Source organism: Fukomys damarensis, unplaced genomic scaffold (genome assembly GCF_012274545.1).
Source record: "Fukomys damarensis isolate Sample0158 unplaced genomic scaffold, DMR_v1.0_HiC HiC_scaffold_32, whole genome shotgun sequence".
Classification (NCBI taxonomy): domain Eukaryota; kingdom Metazoa; phylum Chordata; class Mammalia; order Rodentia; family Bathyergidae; genus Fukomys; species Fukomys damarensis.
In genome coordinates, this window is record NW_022900944.1 from 32765965 (window position 1) to 32782517 (window position 16553).

Genomic DNA, 16553 nt, shown 5'->3' on the forward strand with positions numbered 1-16553 from the left:
AAAAAAAAAAAAAAAAAAAAATCTCACAAACACCAATCAAGATACAGGACTAATACAGTACAATTGGGGCTTCGGAGTGCTCCCCTCCACTCACTGCTGGAGCACTTCCCTCTACTCCCATGGCCCAAAGTCACCCCCCTCATTTGTCCTAAGTCTTACTACAAGGAGGCAGAGCTAAGAAAAGCACAGACCCCCAAGCCTACCCTGTAAAATTCCCAAAGTCCAAGTCAGGACTCAGGTGCACCAGATCTGCAGCATGACTTGCAGTACCCTTCTTCACCTGGAGCTCACTGAAGGTTCATGCATTCAGGCTACTCTCATACACACACTTACAACAGGATGAATTATGGGAAGGACAGTATGCAGTGGACACAGCTGACACGACTCGGCACCATCACTCATGTTGTCAACCATGCTCTGGAAGCCCCAGAGGGAGGTGCCTTGGAACGGGCTCAACATTGTTTTGGTACCGGGGTATCGAACTCGGGTCCTTGTGCTTGCAATGCAGGCGGCGGAACCACTGAGCTAAATCCCCAGCCCCGGGCTCAACATTTTAACCTGCTATACCTTACAGTGCCATTTTCCTTTCACAGGCAGAGCCCACTCACACTGGACGTATGATCGCCTTAATGCACTTCGCTGCCCTTTTCTTACTGCCCCGTGCCATGTCCAGTTCTTTGTTCGTCCTGCACAAGAACCTAGGAACCTGTCCAGGACCCCATGGACCACGGTCACATGAGGGCCTCAACGTCCAATGGGTGAGTGAGTGTTAATTTCAAGATTAGTCTCTGCCTGAGAAGACACAAGATGCCTTGAGATTAATATGCTTACATACAAAAGAAACTTTTAGGGATTTTCCTGACTTTAATGATCCAAAACTTTCTTCTTTTTTTTTTTTTTTTTTTTTTTTTTTTTTTTTTTTTTTGTCTTTTTGGTACCACGGATTGAACTCGGGACCTTGTGCTTGCGAGGCAGATGGAGGCCCCACTGAGCTAAATTCCCAGCCCATTTCTTCTTTTTCTTTGGTACTGGGGCTAGAATTCGGGCCCTCGTGCTTGCGAGGCAGGCAGTGAAACCATTGAGCCAAATCCCCGGCCCCCATTTCTTCATGTTTTAATATTAAAATATTTAAGGTTTTAATGCACATACTGTAAGATAATTTAAAATTTATTCCTTAATAATAAATAAAATAACAAATTAAATTTCTTTCTAAGATAACTGTAATGCTTGTTTTCAACTATTCTTTTCAACTTTTTGTTTTCTATTTTGTAGTACTGGGGATTGAACATAGGGCCTTCACACTGATCCACACCCTCAGGCCATTTTTAGTTTTTATTTTGAGACAGGGTCTCACAAGTCTATATGGTGCCCAGGCTGGGCTTGAACTTGTGATTCTCTAACTTCAGCCTCCCAAATGCTGGGATTACAAGGATGCACCACCATACCTGAATTCAACTACTGTTTAAAAGACTGAATTATTTTCCTATCCCACTCAATCATTATAAAGTCATTGCCATATGAAGAATTGACTGAAAAGTCTGCAATTAAAAAAACAAAACAAACAAACAAAAAAACCATGAGAAATAGATTTTTTTAAAAAGTGTTGGGCCGGAGATTTAGCTCAGTGATGCCACCGCCTGCCTCACAAGTGCAGGGTCCCAAGTTCAACCCCCAGTACCAAAAAGAAAAAAGAAAGTGTTGGATTGTGGCTCAGTGGTACAGTGCTTTCCTAGCCTGTGAAAGAACTTGGGTTCCACCCCAAGCTGAGAGAGGCAGAGAGAATCATTCATTAATAAAAGTAATACTTTTGGGGTTTTGTGTTGTGGTATTTGTCAGGTTTTTGTTTTGTTTTGTTTTTGAGATGGGGACTCACTATGTAGTTCAGGCTGGCCTCGAACTCATGGCGATTCTCCTACCTTAGCCTCCTGGATGCGCGGATTACAGGCATGCGCCACCATGCCCACCTAGATTTTTTTTTTTTTTTTTTTTAGTTTGTAGTTCATAGTGATTTGTTTTCACATTAAATAAATGCTACTTGGGTTTCTAGTTTTATACTTGCAGTTTTGCATTTTTTCTTTAAAGATGGCCTTCCCAAAAGTATGTATTGTTTGTGAAACCTAGATCTGCCAATGAATAAATTAATGAACATAAGTTTTGACCCATAGAAAATTTAGGCAGAAAGAACCCCAGGGTCTCTTTCTTTTTTTACTTTTTAAAATTTTTTAAGAACTCTTTTTTTGTTTTTGTTTTTTGGACCGGGGATCGAACTCGGGACTTTGCGAGGCAGGTGGTGGAACCACTGAGCTACAACTCGGGCCCCTTTTTAAGAACTCTTAATCTAGGGTCTCTTTTTTTTTTTTTTTTTTTATAAGGAGACTTTGGTTGTTGCACCTTTCACCTTCTGGCATCCCCAGAAGATGGCAGATAAATGCAAATGAGACTTCATAGGGAAATGTTCACCCAAAGTACATTTGTAAGGAGGTTTCAGAGAATACCTCCAAGTAGGAAATTAGCTGCAGGGCTTGGAACAAAAAACCTGACTTCCTCCAAGTCATTTGTGTTTGGAGAGGAAGTGGGTGGGGGCGGCGAAACAACTTGGGATGAACTGATCCCACTGAACAACCTGCTGTGTATTCACTGAACACGTATCTCTTAGGTCCCTGCTGCCTGCCAGGCACTGTGCCAGACTCTAGAACAAAACAGTGGAAAATCTGTGCCATCTTTGTGTTGGCAAGGGGGTAGATGGGAGGAGGGAAGAACAAAAAACATAATAAAAAGTAAAGCCTGTACTACTTGAGAAGGTGAGAAGTGCCAAGGTGAAAAGACCAAACAGTGTGAGAGGGTTGGGAAGTAGTGCGGTGAGGCTCAGCTCTCCCCAGGACGGCCTCAAGGGAAACCTGTCCCATAGGCCAGGTTAAGGACTGTGAGGCAGGCTGCTCTGTGGCTGTCAGGGCAGGAGTGTGGCAGCAAGGGCAAAGGCCCTGGGCAGGAGCAGAGCGGGCCAGCTTGCAGAGCAGTCCTGTTAACGGATTTTGGGGTGTTGGCGTCTCCTTCTAGAGATGGTTTCTAGGTTCTTTCTGTCTTGAGCAAAGAATTGGTCATGACAAGCGCAAAAAGTAGTGAGGTTTTACGTTTATTAAAGGTATGAAAAGAAAACAGACACATTCTGCAGAGCAAATGTAAGTCAGTTAAAAATAGGAAAAGAAGTACATTCCACAGGATGAAAGGAGACCACTGTGAAAGAGAGCACGAGAAACATGGTGGCTGTCTTTTGTATCTGCCCCCTTCAAACTGACATCAGGTCTAGGCTGTCCTATCAAAAGCTGCTCAAAGCCAGGCGTGGTGGCGCACACCTGTAATCCCAGCCCTCGGGAGGCTGAGGCAGGAGGATCGCTGTGAGTTCGAGACCAACCTGGGCTACATAGTGAGTTCCAGGTCAGTCTCAACTACATAGTGAGACCCTGTCTCAAAAAACAAAAAAAAAAAAACAAAAAACAGAAAAAAACCTGCTCAAGTTTTCACAAGAAGAATCAGAACAACACTCTCCGTTGGTTACTGAGCACCAATCAGACCTTAGTTGCCTGCCCAGAGGAGTACTGTGAGGGATAAAGAAAGAAAAAGACCCATTTGCAGGTACAGAGGGACAAGGAGATCAGTGCTTCAGACTGGGCTAAAGACAAGACCTCTTTGGCTGGCCCACTCTTATTAGCCAGGGAGAAGCGCAGGGGGAGGGAGAGTATACTTTTCTTGGAAGAGCAACTGCAGTAAGAATGAGGCAGTAGAATGAGGAAGAAATTTAGCATAACAAAAAAAGCAAGTTAAGATCCTTCCTCATATCTGGGCACTTGCTTTCTTTGTGCAGTCCTCAGCAAATGTTACCTTGCCTCATCAGAGACTCGGTTATGGGATTTCTTCCCACCCAGCCGGGAAGCCTGCAGCCTTCTGCAAAGACTTCCCTATTCTGGAAGCAAGTCAGTATCTGCAACATGTCTGCGGGACCTGTAGCTTGACGCCCACCAATCTATGTGCATCATGGCTGGTCCTCAAGAAGTTCTAGGTGCAGGGCTTTGGAACCTGTACTGCTCCTGTATCCTGGAACTTTGTAATCGGCAGGCCCTGACCACTTCCCCAGCCAGTGTGCCATGCCCTAATCTTCTGCCACATTTCCAGAGGTTGCAAAGGACTGAGGAGGAGGAGAAAGAGGAGGTAGGAGGTAAAACCTGGTGGCGGTGAGGTGCCAGAACTCACAGGATCTTGTGATCAACAAGAGGATTTTGGCTTTGGTGCTGAGGAAGCCAGAAACCATGTGAGGGTACGGGGCAGAGCAGAGCAGGAAAGGATGAGGTTGCTGGGGAGAAAACAGATTATGGGGACAAAGGCTGAAGTAGAGAAACCAATGAGGAGACTGTTGTCCTAGTCTAGGGGAAGATGATCAAAGTTTAAGCCAGGTTGACAAGTGCTCAGATCCTATATATATGTTGAATACAGATCAGTAAGAGTTATAGGACTGGAAAGTGAAAGAGGGTACCAGAGTCACCTCCAACTGTGTGACCTGAGCAACTGGACTGTGTCTTCATTGTTGAGGCGGGAAAGCCTGCAGTGGGAACAGCAGGGGCCTAACTCTAGGATCACTGGAATGGGCTATGGGGGCAGAAGAGGCCCCACCTTAAGAGGAAATGGATGTCAAATCCGCTAGACTCTGATTCAGTCTAGGATACAATAAACACCCCTTCCCATCCTTGGGAAACCATTTCCATTTCACACACTTGCAACTGATGAATGAACCCAGTGCTCCATTCACGAGCACATTTCTTTTCAGCTGTTCTTTAGAGGAAAGACACTGGAATATTTTCAACTGTAAGAAGTTAAGTTGAATGTGGACAAAGATAACCACAGAATAAATAATACGTATATACTATGTAAAAAAAAGCATGAGAAATTAAACCATATGTCTGCACAAAAGCTTATGTATGAATATTCTTAGCAGCATCACTCATATTAATCAAATGCAGAAGAAACCCAAATTTCCATCGACTGGTGAACGGATGAACAGAATGTGGTATGTCCATACAATGGAATATTACTTGGCATTAAAAAGAAATGAAGGCAGGGCCGGAGATTTAGCTCAGTGGTTCTGCCACCTGTCTCGCAAGCTCAAGATCCTGAGTTTGATCCCGGGTACCAAAAACAAACAAACAAACAAAAGAAATGAAGGGCTGAGGATATAGCTCAATGGTAGAACATATGTGTAAGGGCCTAGGTTCAATACCCAACACCACAAGAAAGAAAAAAAAAAAAGAAGGAAAGGAGGAAGGGAGGGAGGGAGCGAAGGAAGGAAAAAAGGTACAAAGTACTGGTACATGCTACATCATAGATAATCCTTGAAAATATTCAAAGTGAAAGAAAGCAGTCACAAAAGACTATTGTGTGTTTCCATTTGTAACATATTTAGGACAGGCAAACAAATAGAGACGGAAAGCAGACTGGTGGTTGCCTTGGTTGGGCGGGGTGGTCTGGGAAGAAATGAGGGGGGACTTACGGGTACAGGGCTCCTTGTGAGGGATAATGAAAATGTCAAAATTTGTTGTGGTGATGGTTGTATAAGTCTGTCAGTATATAAAAAACCTTGAATTGTACGCTTTAAATCGGGGAATTGTGTGGCAGATGAATTATTTCTTAAGTAAGGCTGTTGTTTCAAAAGAGCTCAAAAATAAAAGCATGGACCACAATTTCCCTAAGGGAGCTGTTACCAAAGGCGCTTCACAGGAGCATGTGCCACAGCTGACACTGAGACCAATTGAACCACAAATGACTCATCCAACCAGACTTGGCAATGCTTGGTCACGCGTGGGTCACATGGTACCGCCAGTACTTCATGCTGATCATAGGAGTTGAGAGGCTGTTTTATAAATGCCATGCTTGAGCAAACAAAGCCAGCTGCCCAGGGCACAGCCAGCAGTGGTTGTGAGCACAAGCTGTGCAATGGGGCAGCCTGACTTTGAGCCTCAGCTCTGTCTGAGGACCACTGGCAAGTCAGCCTGTCTCTGCCTCAGTTTCCTCACAAATAGAACAGAGTTATGTCTACCCAACAACTAGCACAGTGCCTAGAACTGGCGGGGAAGTATCAGTAATGGTGCTTGGCACCACTGAACTTAGCGTTCAGCACATGGGAAGTGCTCACAACACAAAATGATAGAGTTACACTCTTCACAATAAAAATATCTGTGAGACAGAATACACCTTACAAATAAGGGCAGAGAAGTTAAACTCTGTTGCTAAAAACAAAAGATGACTGTGACCCCGCCCCCCGTCGCTACTTGGCTTTCACCTGGTTACTCCACAAATATGCAGCCAAAAGCACCAGGCTTTACCCTAGAGCCTCTTGGCCCCTCCCAGCACATCATTAGTGAGTAAATTCAAGGCTCAGAGCCTTCTAGAGCATTCCAACTAAGAAACTGGAGCTTTTGACACGGAGCCAAGACAGGAAATGATATTGCCCCTCCAAGGCATGATCTAAGTGAGGGAACTAGGAAAGGAACTCACATTACTAAAGAATTGCAACTGGTTTTCTCTGGAATGCAAGAGCATTTCAGCAGCAGAGAAGCTGTTTGTGTAGTGAACCACTTTATGTGACTAAGGATGAAAAAAATGATCATTACAATACCTGTAGGAAAATGTTGTGGCTGAAAAAAATTCAATCCTTACTTATGATTAAACTTTAATGAAGTAGAATTAAAGGGAAATTCCTGTGCTGGTTTAAAATATCACATTTTGCATGTTATGTATTATGTTACATACATTAAAAAAAACTCACATCAGACATACTTAATGGTAAAATAAGAGGACTGTTCCTTACCCTGGATGGTGGTGCACTCCTATAATCCCAACTAATGAGGAGGCTGGGGTGGAAGGATGGCAAGCTCGAGGCCATTCTGGACAACACAGTGGGATCTTTTCCTAAAAAAAAAACCCAAACCCAAACACACAAAAAAGAGAACATGCCAGGTGTGGTGGGACACACCTGTAATCCCAACACTTGGGAAGCTGAGGCAGGAGGATTGCTGTGAGCTGGAGACCAGCCTGGGCTACATAGTGAGTTCCAGGGCAGTCTCAACTACATAGTGAGACCCTGTCTCAAAGAACAAAAAACAAACAACAACAACAACAAAAGAGAAGTCTTCCACAAGCAGGAACAAGGCAAGGATACCAGATATTATTATTCTTATTATTTGATATGTTAGTGGTAGCCAATTGATTTTCTAAATGGCACCAAGACCATTCAATGGGAGGAAAAACAGTCTTTTCACAAATGGTGCTGGGACAGCAGGACATCCACATGCAAAAGAATGAAGCTAAATTCTTACCTTATATCATATGCAAAAAAATGAATGCAAAATGGATCAAAGACCTAAATAAAAGTGCAACTCATAGAAGAAAATTTGCTCATAGATATACGTCTTTATGACGTTGAATTTTACAAGTTTCTTAGATATGACACCCAAAATTATGAGACATCAAAGAAAGATGATAAATTGGATTTGATCAAAATAAAAAAGCTTTATGTTTTGTTTGTTAGTTTTTTGTTTTTGATACTGGGGATTGGACTCAGGGCCTTGTGCTTGCAAGGCAGGCAGCAAAGCCACTGAGCTAAATCCCTGGCCCAAAACCTTTGTATTTTAATAGACACTACTGAGAAAGTGAGAAGATAACTCACAAAATAGGAGGAAGATATTTGCACATCATATACCTAGTAAGAGTCTAATAGCCAGAATATGAGAAGAACTCCTACAACTCTGACAAAAAGACAACTCTTTAAACATAAAGAATTTGAATAGCTATGTCCCCCAAAAGCCATGCAAATAGCCAACAAGCACATGAAAGATGATCAATATCATTAATCATTAGGAAATAAAAGTCAAACTACACTCAGGTATGTCTCATACATACTAGGATGTCCCGCCGTCACAAAAATAAATGAAAACAGTGTTGGCAGGGATCTGGAAAATTGGAACTTTTTGAGGGTGGAAAAATGCAAAATGGTGTAGCATTTCGGGCTTTTTTGTTTTTGTTTTTAGAGTAGGAAAATTATTGAGAGAAAGAAAGCTTCTCCCTAAGAGAGAGAGAAGGGGAACCGGAAAATGGGTTGCCCGCCCACTCTGCTTTTCAAAGATGTTTTATACAGCAAAGGCATGAGGTGAGGTGGGTACAAAGTGGGACAGAACTATAAGCACCACTGGAAATTTACAAGGTGGGCGTGAGGTGGAACAACACTATGACCAACCAATAGGGTTACAAGTACAGTCACCCAGGTAATATTGATTAAATGAGGGTCAAATGGGAGAACAAGTCACATACTAGGAATTTCCCATTTAGAATATCAATCACTGCAATCTTTCTCTAGGGGAAGTTGTACCTCTTATCCTTTTTATAATGCTAACCAGTAAATGTGCCTTAACTGGTCTCCGTGTTGGCTCCTCACTGTGTTGGCTCCTTGAGGCCTGGCACCTTGAGGGTGGCCCTGTCAAATTGCCTATAAGATAACCTGATTAATTTACCTATCTATAATATTCCCCCCTCTGAAGTACCTCCAACTGCCACGAGGGGGCCAGGGGTGAAGACTGTTCTGGCTACTTCCGGCTGAAGAGGGTCATAGTTGTGATGGGCAGTCAGAGATACTCCACAGAGGGTCTATCTAAAGGCCCTCAATAGACACCAGGAGTTGTCATCTTGGGTAATCTTATAGCTTTAAGTCTGGAAGAGACAAAAGCCAAAGAAACAGTTAAGAATACATAATAAGGTCACCAGGGTTCACAAATACAGCCATAAGTGTTTCTACAAGGAAGAACTAGTAATAAATAGCCTTCCACAAAGAGGATAAAGAGAAGGTCCAGGAAACTTCAGAACCCAATATAGAAGTCATATTGCAGTTTAATGGCTATGAACTTTTTACAAAGTCAATCTGGTGGATCCCGGTAAAACAAGTCTAGCACATTTGTCTTTGGTTCCATTTAAATGACCATTTGGAGCCAGGCATGGTGACACACGCCTGTAATCCCAGCACTCGGAAGGCTGAGTGAGCCAGGAGGATCACTGTGAGTTCGAGACCAGCCTGGGCTACATAGTGAGTTCCAGGTCAGTCTCGACTACATAGTGAGACCCTGTCTCAAAAAACAAAAAAATTTTAAAAATGACCATTTGAAGTTTGGCACCCCTTAGGCAAAAATAGACAAAATTTTGAAGAGGGCTGGGAATTTAGCTCAGTGGTTCTGCCTCCTGCCTTGGAAGCCCAAGGTCCTGAGTTCAATCCCCAGTACCCCCCCAAAAAAAATTTAAAAGAAATTACAGCATGTATTATCTAAGCATGAGCACTAGAATGGAAAGGTAGGTTGGGGAAAGAGTCACACCTAGAAACTGAAATAGTGATTGTAACCTATTAGGTCTTAGACTCTTTTTTGGGGGGGTACTGGGCATTGAACCCAGGACCTTGTGCTTACAAAGGCGGGTTGCAGAACTACTAAGCGAAATCCCTAGCCCTAGACTCTTTTACTGATGGAGGTTATCTATAAGTGATATTTTGTAATGCATCATAGGAGAGATACGAAATTTGCAAACATTTAAAACATACAACTTCAAATTAAGACACTTTGTAATAAAAAGCTGAAATAGGGCCAGGGATTTAGCTCAATAGTTCCAGTGCCTGCCTTGCAAGCACAAGGGCCTGAGTTCAATCCCCAGTACAAAAAAAAAAAAAAAAAAAAGAACATAAAAAGCTTAAACAAAGGCCAGAATTTATGGAACAAAACCTAGAATCTATGACACAAGTGGCCAGAGCCTATGAAACAAAAATTACAATCTATGAAGCAAAAAGACCAAAGTTAGAACCTATGAAAGAAAATTCTTACCTCTGACCAGTAATAATGGAGGTTAAGACTTGGAAATTTTATTGAGAGAAAGAAAGCTTCTAAGAGAGACAGAAGGGGGACTGGAAAATGGGTTCCCCCTTTTGTTGTTTTTTTGAGACAGGGTCATGCTGTGTAGTTTAGACTGGCCTTGAACTCACTATGTAGTGCAGGGTGGCCTCAAACTTGCAGTAATCCTCCTACCTCATCAGTCTCCCAAGTGCTGGGATTACAGGTTTCCCCAAATTATGCCTTGGCTACTTCCTTGTTGGCCCCACAGGCTTGTATATGCCTTTTAATCATGATAGGGCCCTATCTGCTTCACTGTTTTCAAAATTTCTTACAGGAACACATGAGAGCTTTTATCAGCCAGACAGTCATGGAACTTGTCATGGCGGGGTACTGGCCACTGTGGCAAAGGGAAGAAGCCCTCACCTACCACTGCCCCCATCAGACCCAGGTTTAACCCCAACCTTCGCCCCTTTGTCAGCTTGAAGCAGCTCCAGAAGAAGAGACCTTCACCCAGCAACCATAAAACAAAAGCCTGGAATGTTAGATTTCCCTTGCCTTAAAATGGCTGTCACATGGAATGGCAGCCTCCATGGCTTCTTCCAACAAAGGACAGGCTTCTTCCCAACATGTCCCTCTTCCCACCAAAAGAATAACCTACCTGATACTTGCTACTTCCTAGCAGCTAGGGATGTCACAAGCCCCTCCTAGTGATGTCACAGGCTCCCCCAATCCCTTAATAGTACCTCACTCAACTCCCCCACCCACTCCTGTAAAAGAAGCTCCTTGTTCTGCCATATTGCTTTTCTCTTCTTCATTGGGAGACAATTTGACACATTGTCCCCATAATAAAGGGCTTGTTATGGTCCTGGTCTGGTCCTGGTTTTGGGCTCTTTTTATGTAACAAATACCCTTGCTGATAAGTTATGGACTTTGGAGCCTTGACTGTGGACTTACAGAGGGCTATGTAGCGATTTTTTTTTTTTTTTAATATTTAACAAGCTTGAGCTTTATTTGGAGTTTTTCTCTCTGCTAGTGTGTTAAAAACTTCCCTTAAACTTTTCTCCAACTCTTTGGGAGTTCATTTGAGAATCCCTTATAGTCAGAAGGCTCCTTCTTCCAGGAAGTCAGGCTAAGGCAACTCACAACAACTGTTTTGTTTTACACTAGGGAAAATAGCAGTCAGTACCTTGCATTTGTGTTTTTATACCCTAACTACAATAAAGAAGATTTTGGTCATCCTTTCTCTTCATGCACTTGTAGGAAGGTTGTCGGGGCCCAGTCATGGCCCACTGGAGTTTGACATTTGGAAAATAACTTCTTCCTGTATAATTAAGGCATCAACATTTGCTACTCTTCAATGAAACTGTCTGTTAAACTGGTTTTGACTCTTTGACCCTGACATAACAGGAAGCTCGTTAGCCAAAGATCTGATGTTATCTGTAAGAGTCAGGAACTCACCCTGACTTAACGGGAAGCTCATTAGCTGAAGATCTGATGTTATCAGTAAGAGTCAGGAAATCCGGTCTTTGAAAAACAATGACTTGGTGTTTTTGGTTGTTGTGTGCCCTTAAAAGCTTCCTGTTGCTGTGAACCTATAAAAGGAGCTCTTTCTGTGAAATAAATCAGACTTCTCTTCGTCTCCGCTCAGGTTTGAGTGTTCTTTCCTTTCTCAATCCTCACGCCCCGACTCAGGCATGTTCGTGTTGTGACGGCTGGACCGCCACAGAAGGTGCCTTTAATAATATGTGGGTTGTGGCTGCTAAGAGGACTTGTGAGTTTCAAATACTTAGTAAATTTAAAATAGATCTGAAAGGAGCAGCCTGGTCCCATTGCTGATAAATGTTGCCTAGGTAAAGGTCTGAGATTTCTCCACCCTAGGGCCCAGGGCAGAACCTCTGACCTAACATCCCCAGAGGTGATCTCTTTTGTAAAAAGTGCCCTAATTTGACTGTTGACCCATTTTCTTCTCTTTCAAGGAACTAGAAAGCAATGGTTTAAATAACTTGGTTTGCTAGCAATACCTCCTTCTGTAAATGTGACTGTTGTGGCTAGTCAATTGTAACTTGTGCTTTGAGGGTACCTCCTGAAATAGGACCATGAGTTGCCCAACAACGATAAAGATCACTGCTCTAGTGAAGGATTGGGAACTCCATATCTGAACCTCGCACTCCTTTGGAATTAAAGAGCAATTTAGTATTTTTCTACACCTGCATGTGGTGCACCTATCTCTTAGAGCCAAAAATAAAACACAAAGAAAAGTGTTGATTATGATGCTATTTCACAACCAAAGGTATACTGTAAGAAAAACGGTCAACATTGCCTAAGTGCAGACTTTATTTACATTAAAAAGTAATCTTTGCTTGTTTTCATTTTTTTGTTTTTTTGTTTTGGTACCGGGGATCGAACTCAGGTCCTTCTACTTGCGAGGCAGGTGCTGGAACCACTGAGCCAAGCCCCCCACTTTTGCTTGTTTTCAAGTGTGAATGTGGGCCATAGAAAAAGAAGACACCTCATCTGTAAGGCATTCAGTACCCTCTAAACCTGAGGCTACTCCTCGCTCTTTAGAACCTGAGAACAAAGTTTCCAAGAGAACTTTAAGCCCAAGCACAGGGTGCTGAGGGAGGAATTTCTAGGTCAGCCATGATTAAAATTTCTGTGAGGCTTTATCCATTCTTAACTAAGTTGTTCAGATCCCCAAAGACAATATCTCTTGGAAGAAGTAAATGGCAAATATGGAATTACCTGTGTTCATGTGTCTTTTTCTTGGTGACCTAACACAGAGAAAATGAGACCTAAAAATTTTTTCACATGATTCTGATATGTTCATTGAGGTGTTTAGAGAATTTAGGCCTATAGTCTAGATTAAAACGATGTAAGCGCTGGGGATTTAGTCCAGTGGTTCTGCTGCCTTCCTCACAAGCACAAGGTCCCGAGTTCAATCCCCAGTATTAAAAAAAAAAAAAAAAAAAAAAAAAAAAAAAAAAAAAAAAAAAAACAAGACCAGGCATGGAGGCAGGAGGATCTCTGCGAGTTCAAGACCAGCCTGGGCTATATAGTGAGTCAGTCTCAATGACATAGTGAGACCCTGTCTCAAAAACAAACAAACATAAAATCTACAGTAAAATCTATAAGAGCTCGGCTAGAGTTTTAAATTTCTTAGCGAAATTTGTTCTTCAAATTGTGTCTTATCTTCTTACAGCCAAAACTATAGAGACTTATGGTGAAGTATTAGACTTCTAATTAACCTCTATCAATGAAAGAATCTAAGACCAGCAGGTTACAATCACTATTTCAAAGTGTGACTTTCTCCCCAACCTGCCCTTCCATGCTAGTGTGTTCATGCTTAGATTATGCACACTCTAATTTCTTTAAAAAAAATTTTTTTTTATCCTTGCCTAGAGGCTGCCAAACTCCAAGCAGTCATACAAATGGAACCAATGACAAATGTTCTAGACTTCTTTTACCAGGGCCACCAGGTCAACCTTGTAAACAGCTCATAACTGCTAAACTATGTAATATGACTTCTATCTTGGATTCTGAAGTCCCCGGGATCTTATCCTTATCCTCTTTGTAGGAGAGGCTATTAACCGGTTCCCCCCAGTGGAAATGCTTGTTGGCTACATTCATAGCAATCCTGCTGACCTTATAACGTGGCCCATGTGTTCTTAACTGTTTCTTTGGCTTTGTCTCCTCCAGACTCAAAGCTATATGGCTACCAGGATGACAATGCCTAGTGGCTATCAAAGGCCTTTAGATAGACCCTCTGTAGAGTATTCTGACTGCCCATCACTACTGTGACCTGTCGCGAGCCGGCGACGCAGAGCACTGTCCAGCAGTGTCTCAAACCTGAAAGAGCAGCGGGGTGGAGATGGGGCAGAGAGAAAGGAAGGACGCCAAGACAAGAGTCTGATCAAGGCGGCGTTTATTGCCGGCAAGCACCGGCCTTTTAAAGCAAAAAACCACAAACTATTATGGGATGGTTTTACCATAGTAACTGAAAGGTCACACAGGAAAAGAGCAAACAGGTTCACCAAAACAACCCACTGTGGGTAGCAGTAACCCGGACAACCACACATCTAAAGGTCAGAGACAAGAAACTGTAACTTTCAGGAATTCCACAAAGGAAACACTCTACCTGCTAAACTGGAGAAACTTAACACATATAGAGTTACTAAAGTTAACAATACTTACAACCAATACTCATGATCCCCACAGTGACCCTCTTCAGCTGGAAGTAGCCAGAACAGTCTTCACCCTTTGCTCCCTCACAACAGTTAAGGAACTTCTTCAGAGGGGGGATATTGCAGATAGGTAAGTTAATTATGACAACATGGAAAACCATTGAAACACATTCATTGGTTCCACCAAGATTACTGGACTGAGCTGTTAAAGTTACAGAGATCCAGCCATGGAGTCATCACTCTTTTTTTTTTTTGGTACCGGGGATTGAACTGGGGTCCTTGCACTTGCAAGACAGGCCACCGAACCACTGAGCTAAATCTCCGGCCCTGGATTCATCACTCTTGAATCAAAAAGCCCCATCACGACAACTCCTGGGAGGCCCACACTGACAAGACAACTCCCTTAAAGATCACCGAGAGGAGACAATGCACTCAAAGCCGACAGGCCAATACACGGCTGAAGCCTGAGGACCTCAACCCATGAACCCCTGCCACACTTTCCAGACGTGGTCTTTTCCCTGGCATCTTTATTCTTACCTACCTTACAGTGACGGCCTTTGTTCTTGACATAGGCTTAATAATTGTTACTCCAAAGTACTAAAACACTTTCCAAAGATGTTGCCTTTTAGCTATATGTTGGGGTTTTATGCTGGTGTTTGCTATCCTATCTTGCTTAGATTGACTCAGAAAAAATGCTGATGACTGGTGGAATGTCCTAGGTAACTAAAAGACATAGATAGGTGCTTTATTAGGACCTCTCTTTGGTATCCTCATGTTATTAACAATTGGTCCATGCTTTATAAATTGACTCACACACTTTATTTCTCAATGCCTTAACTCCATTAAGATCCAAGAACCATACCAACTGACGGTAACTTCAAGGTCTGATGCTTACACTTATACGTGTAAAAACACAGACCATCAAACAAGTTGAAGATTCCACTAGGATAAAAAAGAGGAGGGAATGAAAGGGAAACAAACTTGTTTGTAGCAAAGCTGGACTTGCCAACAGGGAAAGATGACTTCCTTTCATTACTTTTAGCATGCCCTGGCCTGCCTGGGCCCACCTCCCTCAAACATCTTGGGAATTTCCTTTGTTCTGCCTTCCCACCGTATGCAAATAAGATAAAACTCAGTGCACTGTGTTAACCAGTGAACCTGCTGTATGTGAAATTCTGTAACCAATAAGATTGATGGCCCCATATGTAAATAATAATTGAAATTTATAAACCCGCTCCTTCCCTAAGTGTATAACAACTCAGCTCTGGTTGAGTTGGATGGTCAGTCTCTTTGTGGAGAAATCCCAGACTGACCACTGGCATTAAGAATAAAGCTATAGGCCGGCCATGTTGGTGCACGCCTGTAATCCCAGCAGTTGGGAGGCTGAGGCAGGAGGATCACTGTGAGTTTGAGACCAGCCTGGGCTACACAGTGAGTTCCAGGTCAGTCTCAACTACATAGTGAGACCCTGTCTCAAAAAGCCAAAAAAAAAAAAAAGAATAAAGCTGTAGGGCTTGGTACATAGCTCAGTGGCACCACACCTACCTCATAAGCACAAGGTCCTGAGTTTGACCCCCAGCACAAAAAAAAAAAAGAAAAAGAATAAAGCTGTACACTTTTGCCTCTGAAACTTCTGGGTGCATCTTCCACTATCCTGAACTATCTGTATTGAGGTGTAACACTAGAGCTGTATATACTGGCTTGTACTTTACTGTGACAGGACCACAAACCTTGTACATCTAACAGGTTGAGAGTTATTTTCCCTGTAACAGTGGGGTGGTTGCCCATTATGCCTAAGGTCCTGAATTTGATCCTCAGCGCCACACACACACATCCAAGGAGCCATATCAGAGAGAATTTAAGGTGATCTCTGCAAGAGAGGAATGCTCTGGAGTGTTGGCTATTGGCGTTACATGACCCTCAACAAAATTTGGTTCATATATGTGCTTGGAGGACTTTCCTCTACAGCTCAGACAGGCAAAAATGTCACATATATCAACCTGGCTGCTTCTCAAAAATACATTGTTGCAGCACTCTGGAGGCTGAGGCAGGAGGATCGCTGTGAGTTTGAGACCAGCCTGGACTACATAGTGAGTTCCAGGTCAGTCTCAGCTACATAGTGAGACCCTGTCTCAAAAAAATATACATTATTGTATCAAAAAAGGAAGTTGTAGAACTATAATGTCCCATAGTACTTTAAAAGTGCTAGTAATGAGTTAGGAGTGTAGCTCAGTAATAGACCATTTACCTAGCATGCATGAGGCCCTAGATTCCCTGCTCAGAAAAAAAAAAAAGCCCAGGAAGGACATTAAGTATATTAACTACCTTTTTAGAGTATTTGCTTCTTTGAAGGAAATACTGGAAATGGGTTTCTGAGTAAAAATTGAGAAGAATTTTTGTCTTAATTACAATGCCCTTTTTATCTTATAAAAGAACACTAGTTGTGTAATTTATTTTTAAA

General features: G+C 42.5%; 1 protein-coding gene across 3 annotated transcripts in view; it reads left to right on the forward strand.

The window, feature by feature from the left end:
- Positions 1-16553, forward strand: part of Cdh3 (cadherin 3) — a 130590-nt gene that overhangs the window by 49323 nt on the left and 64714 nt on the right. For 2 of the 3 annotated variants that reach the window (XM_010612325.3, XM_010612324.3), the window contains exon 2: positions 594-758. In XM_010612325.3, coding sequence (XP_010610627.1) covers positions 618-758 — 141 coding nt within the window. In that variant the 5' untranslated portion in view covers positions 594-617. Of the gene's footprint in view, positions 1-593; positions 759-16553 lie in introns of those variants that run through there. The other variant, XM_010612326.2, reaches the window with a different exon arrangement.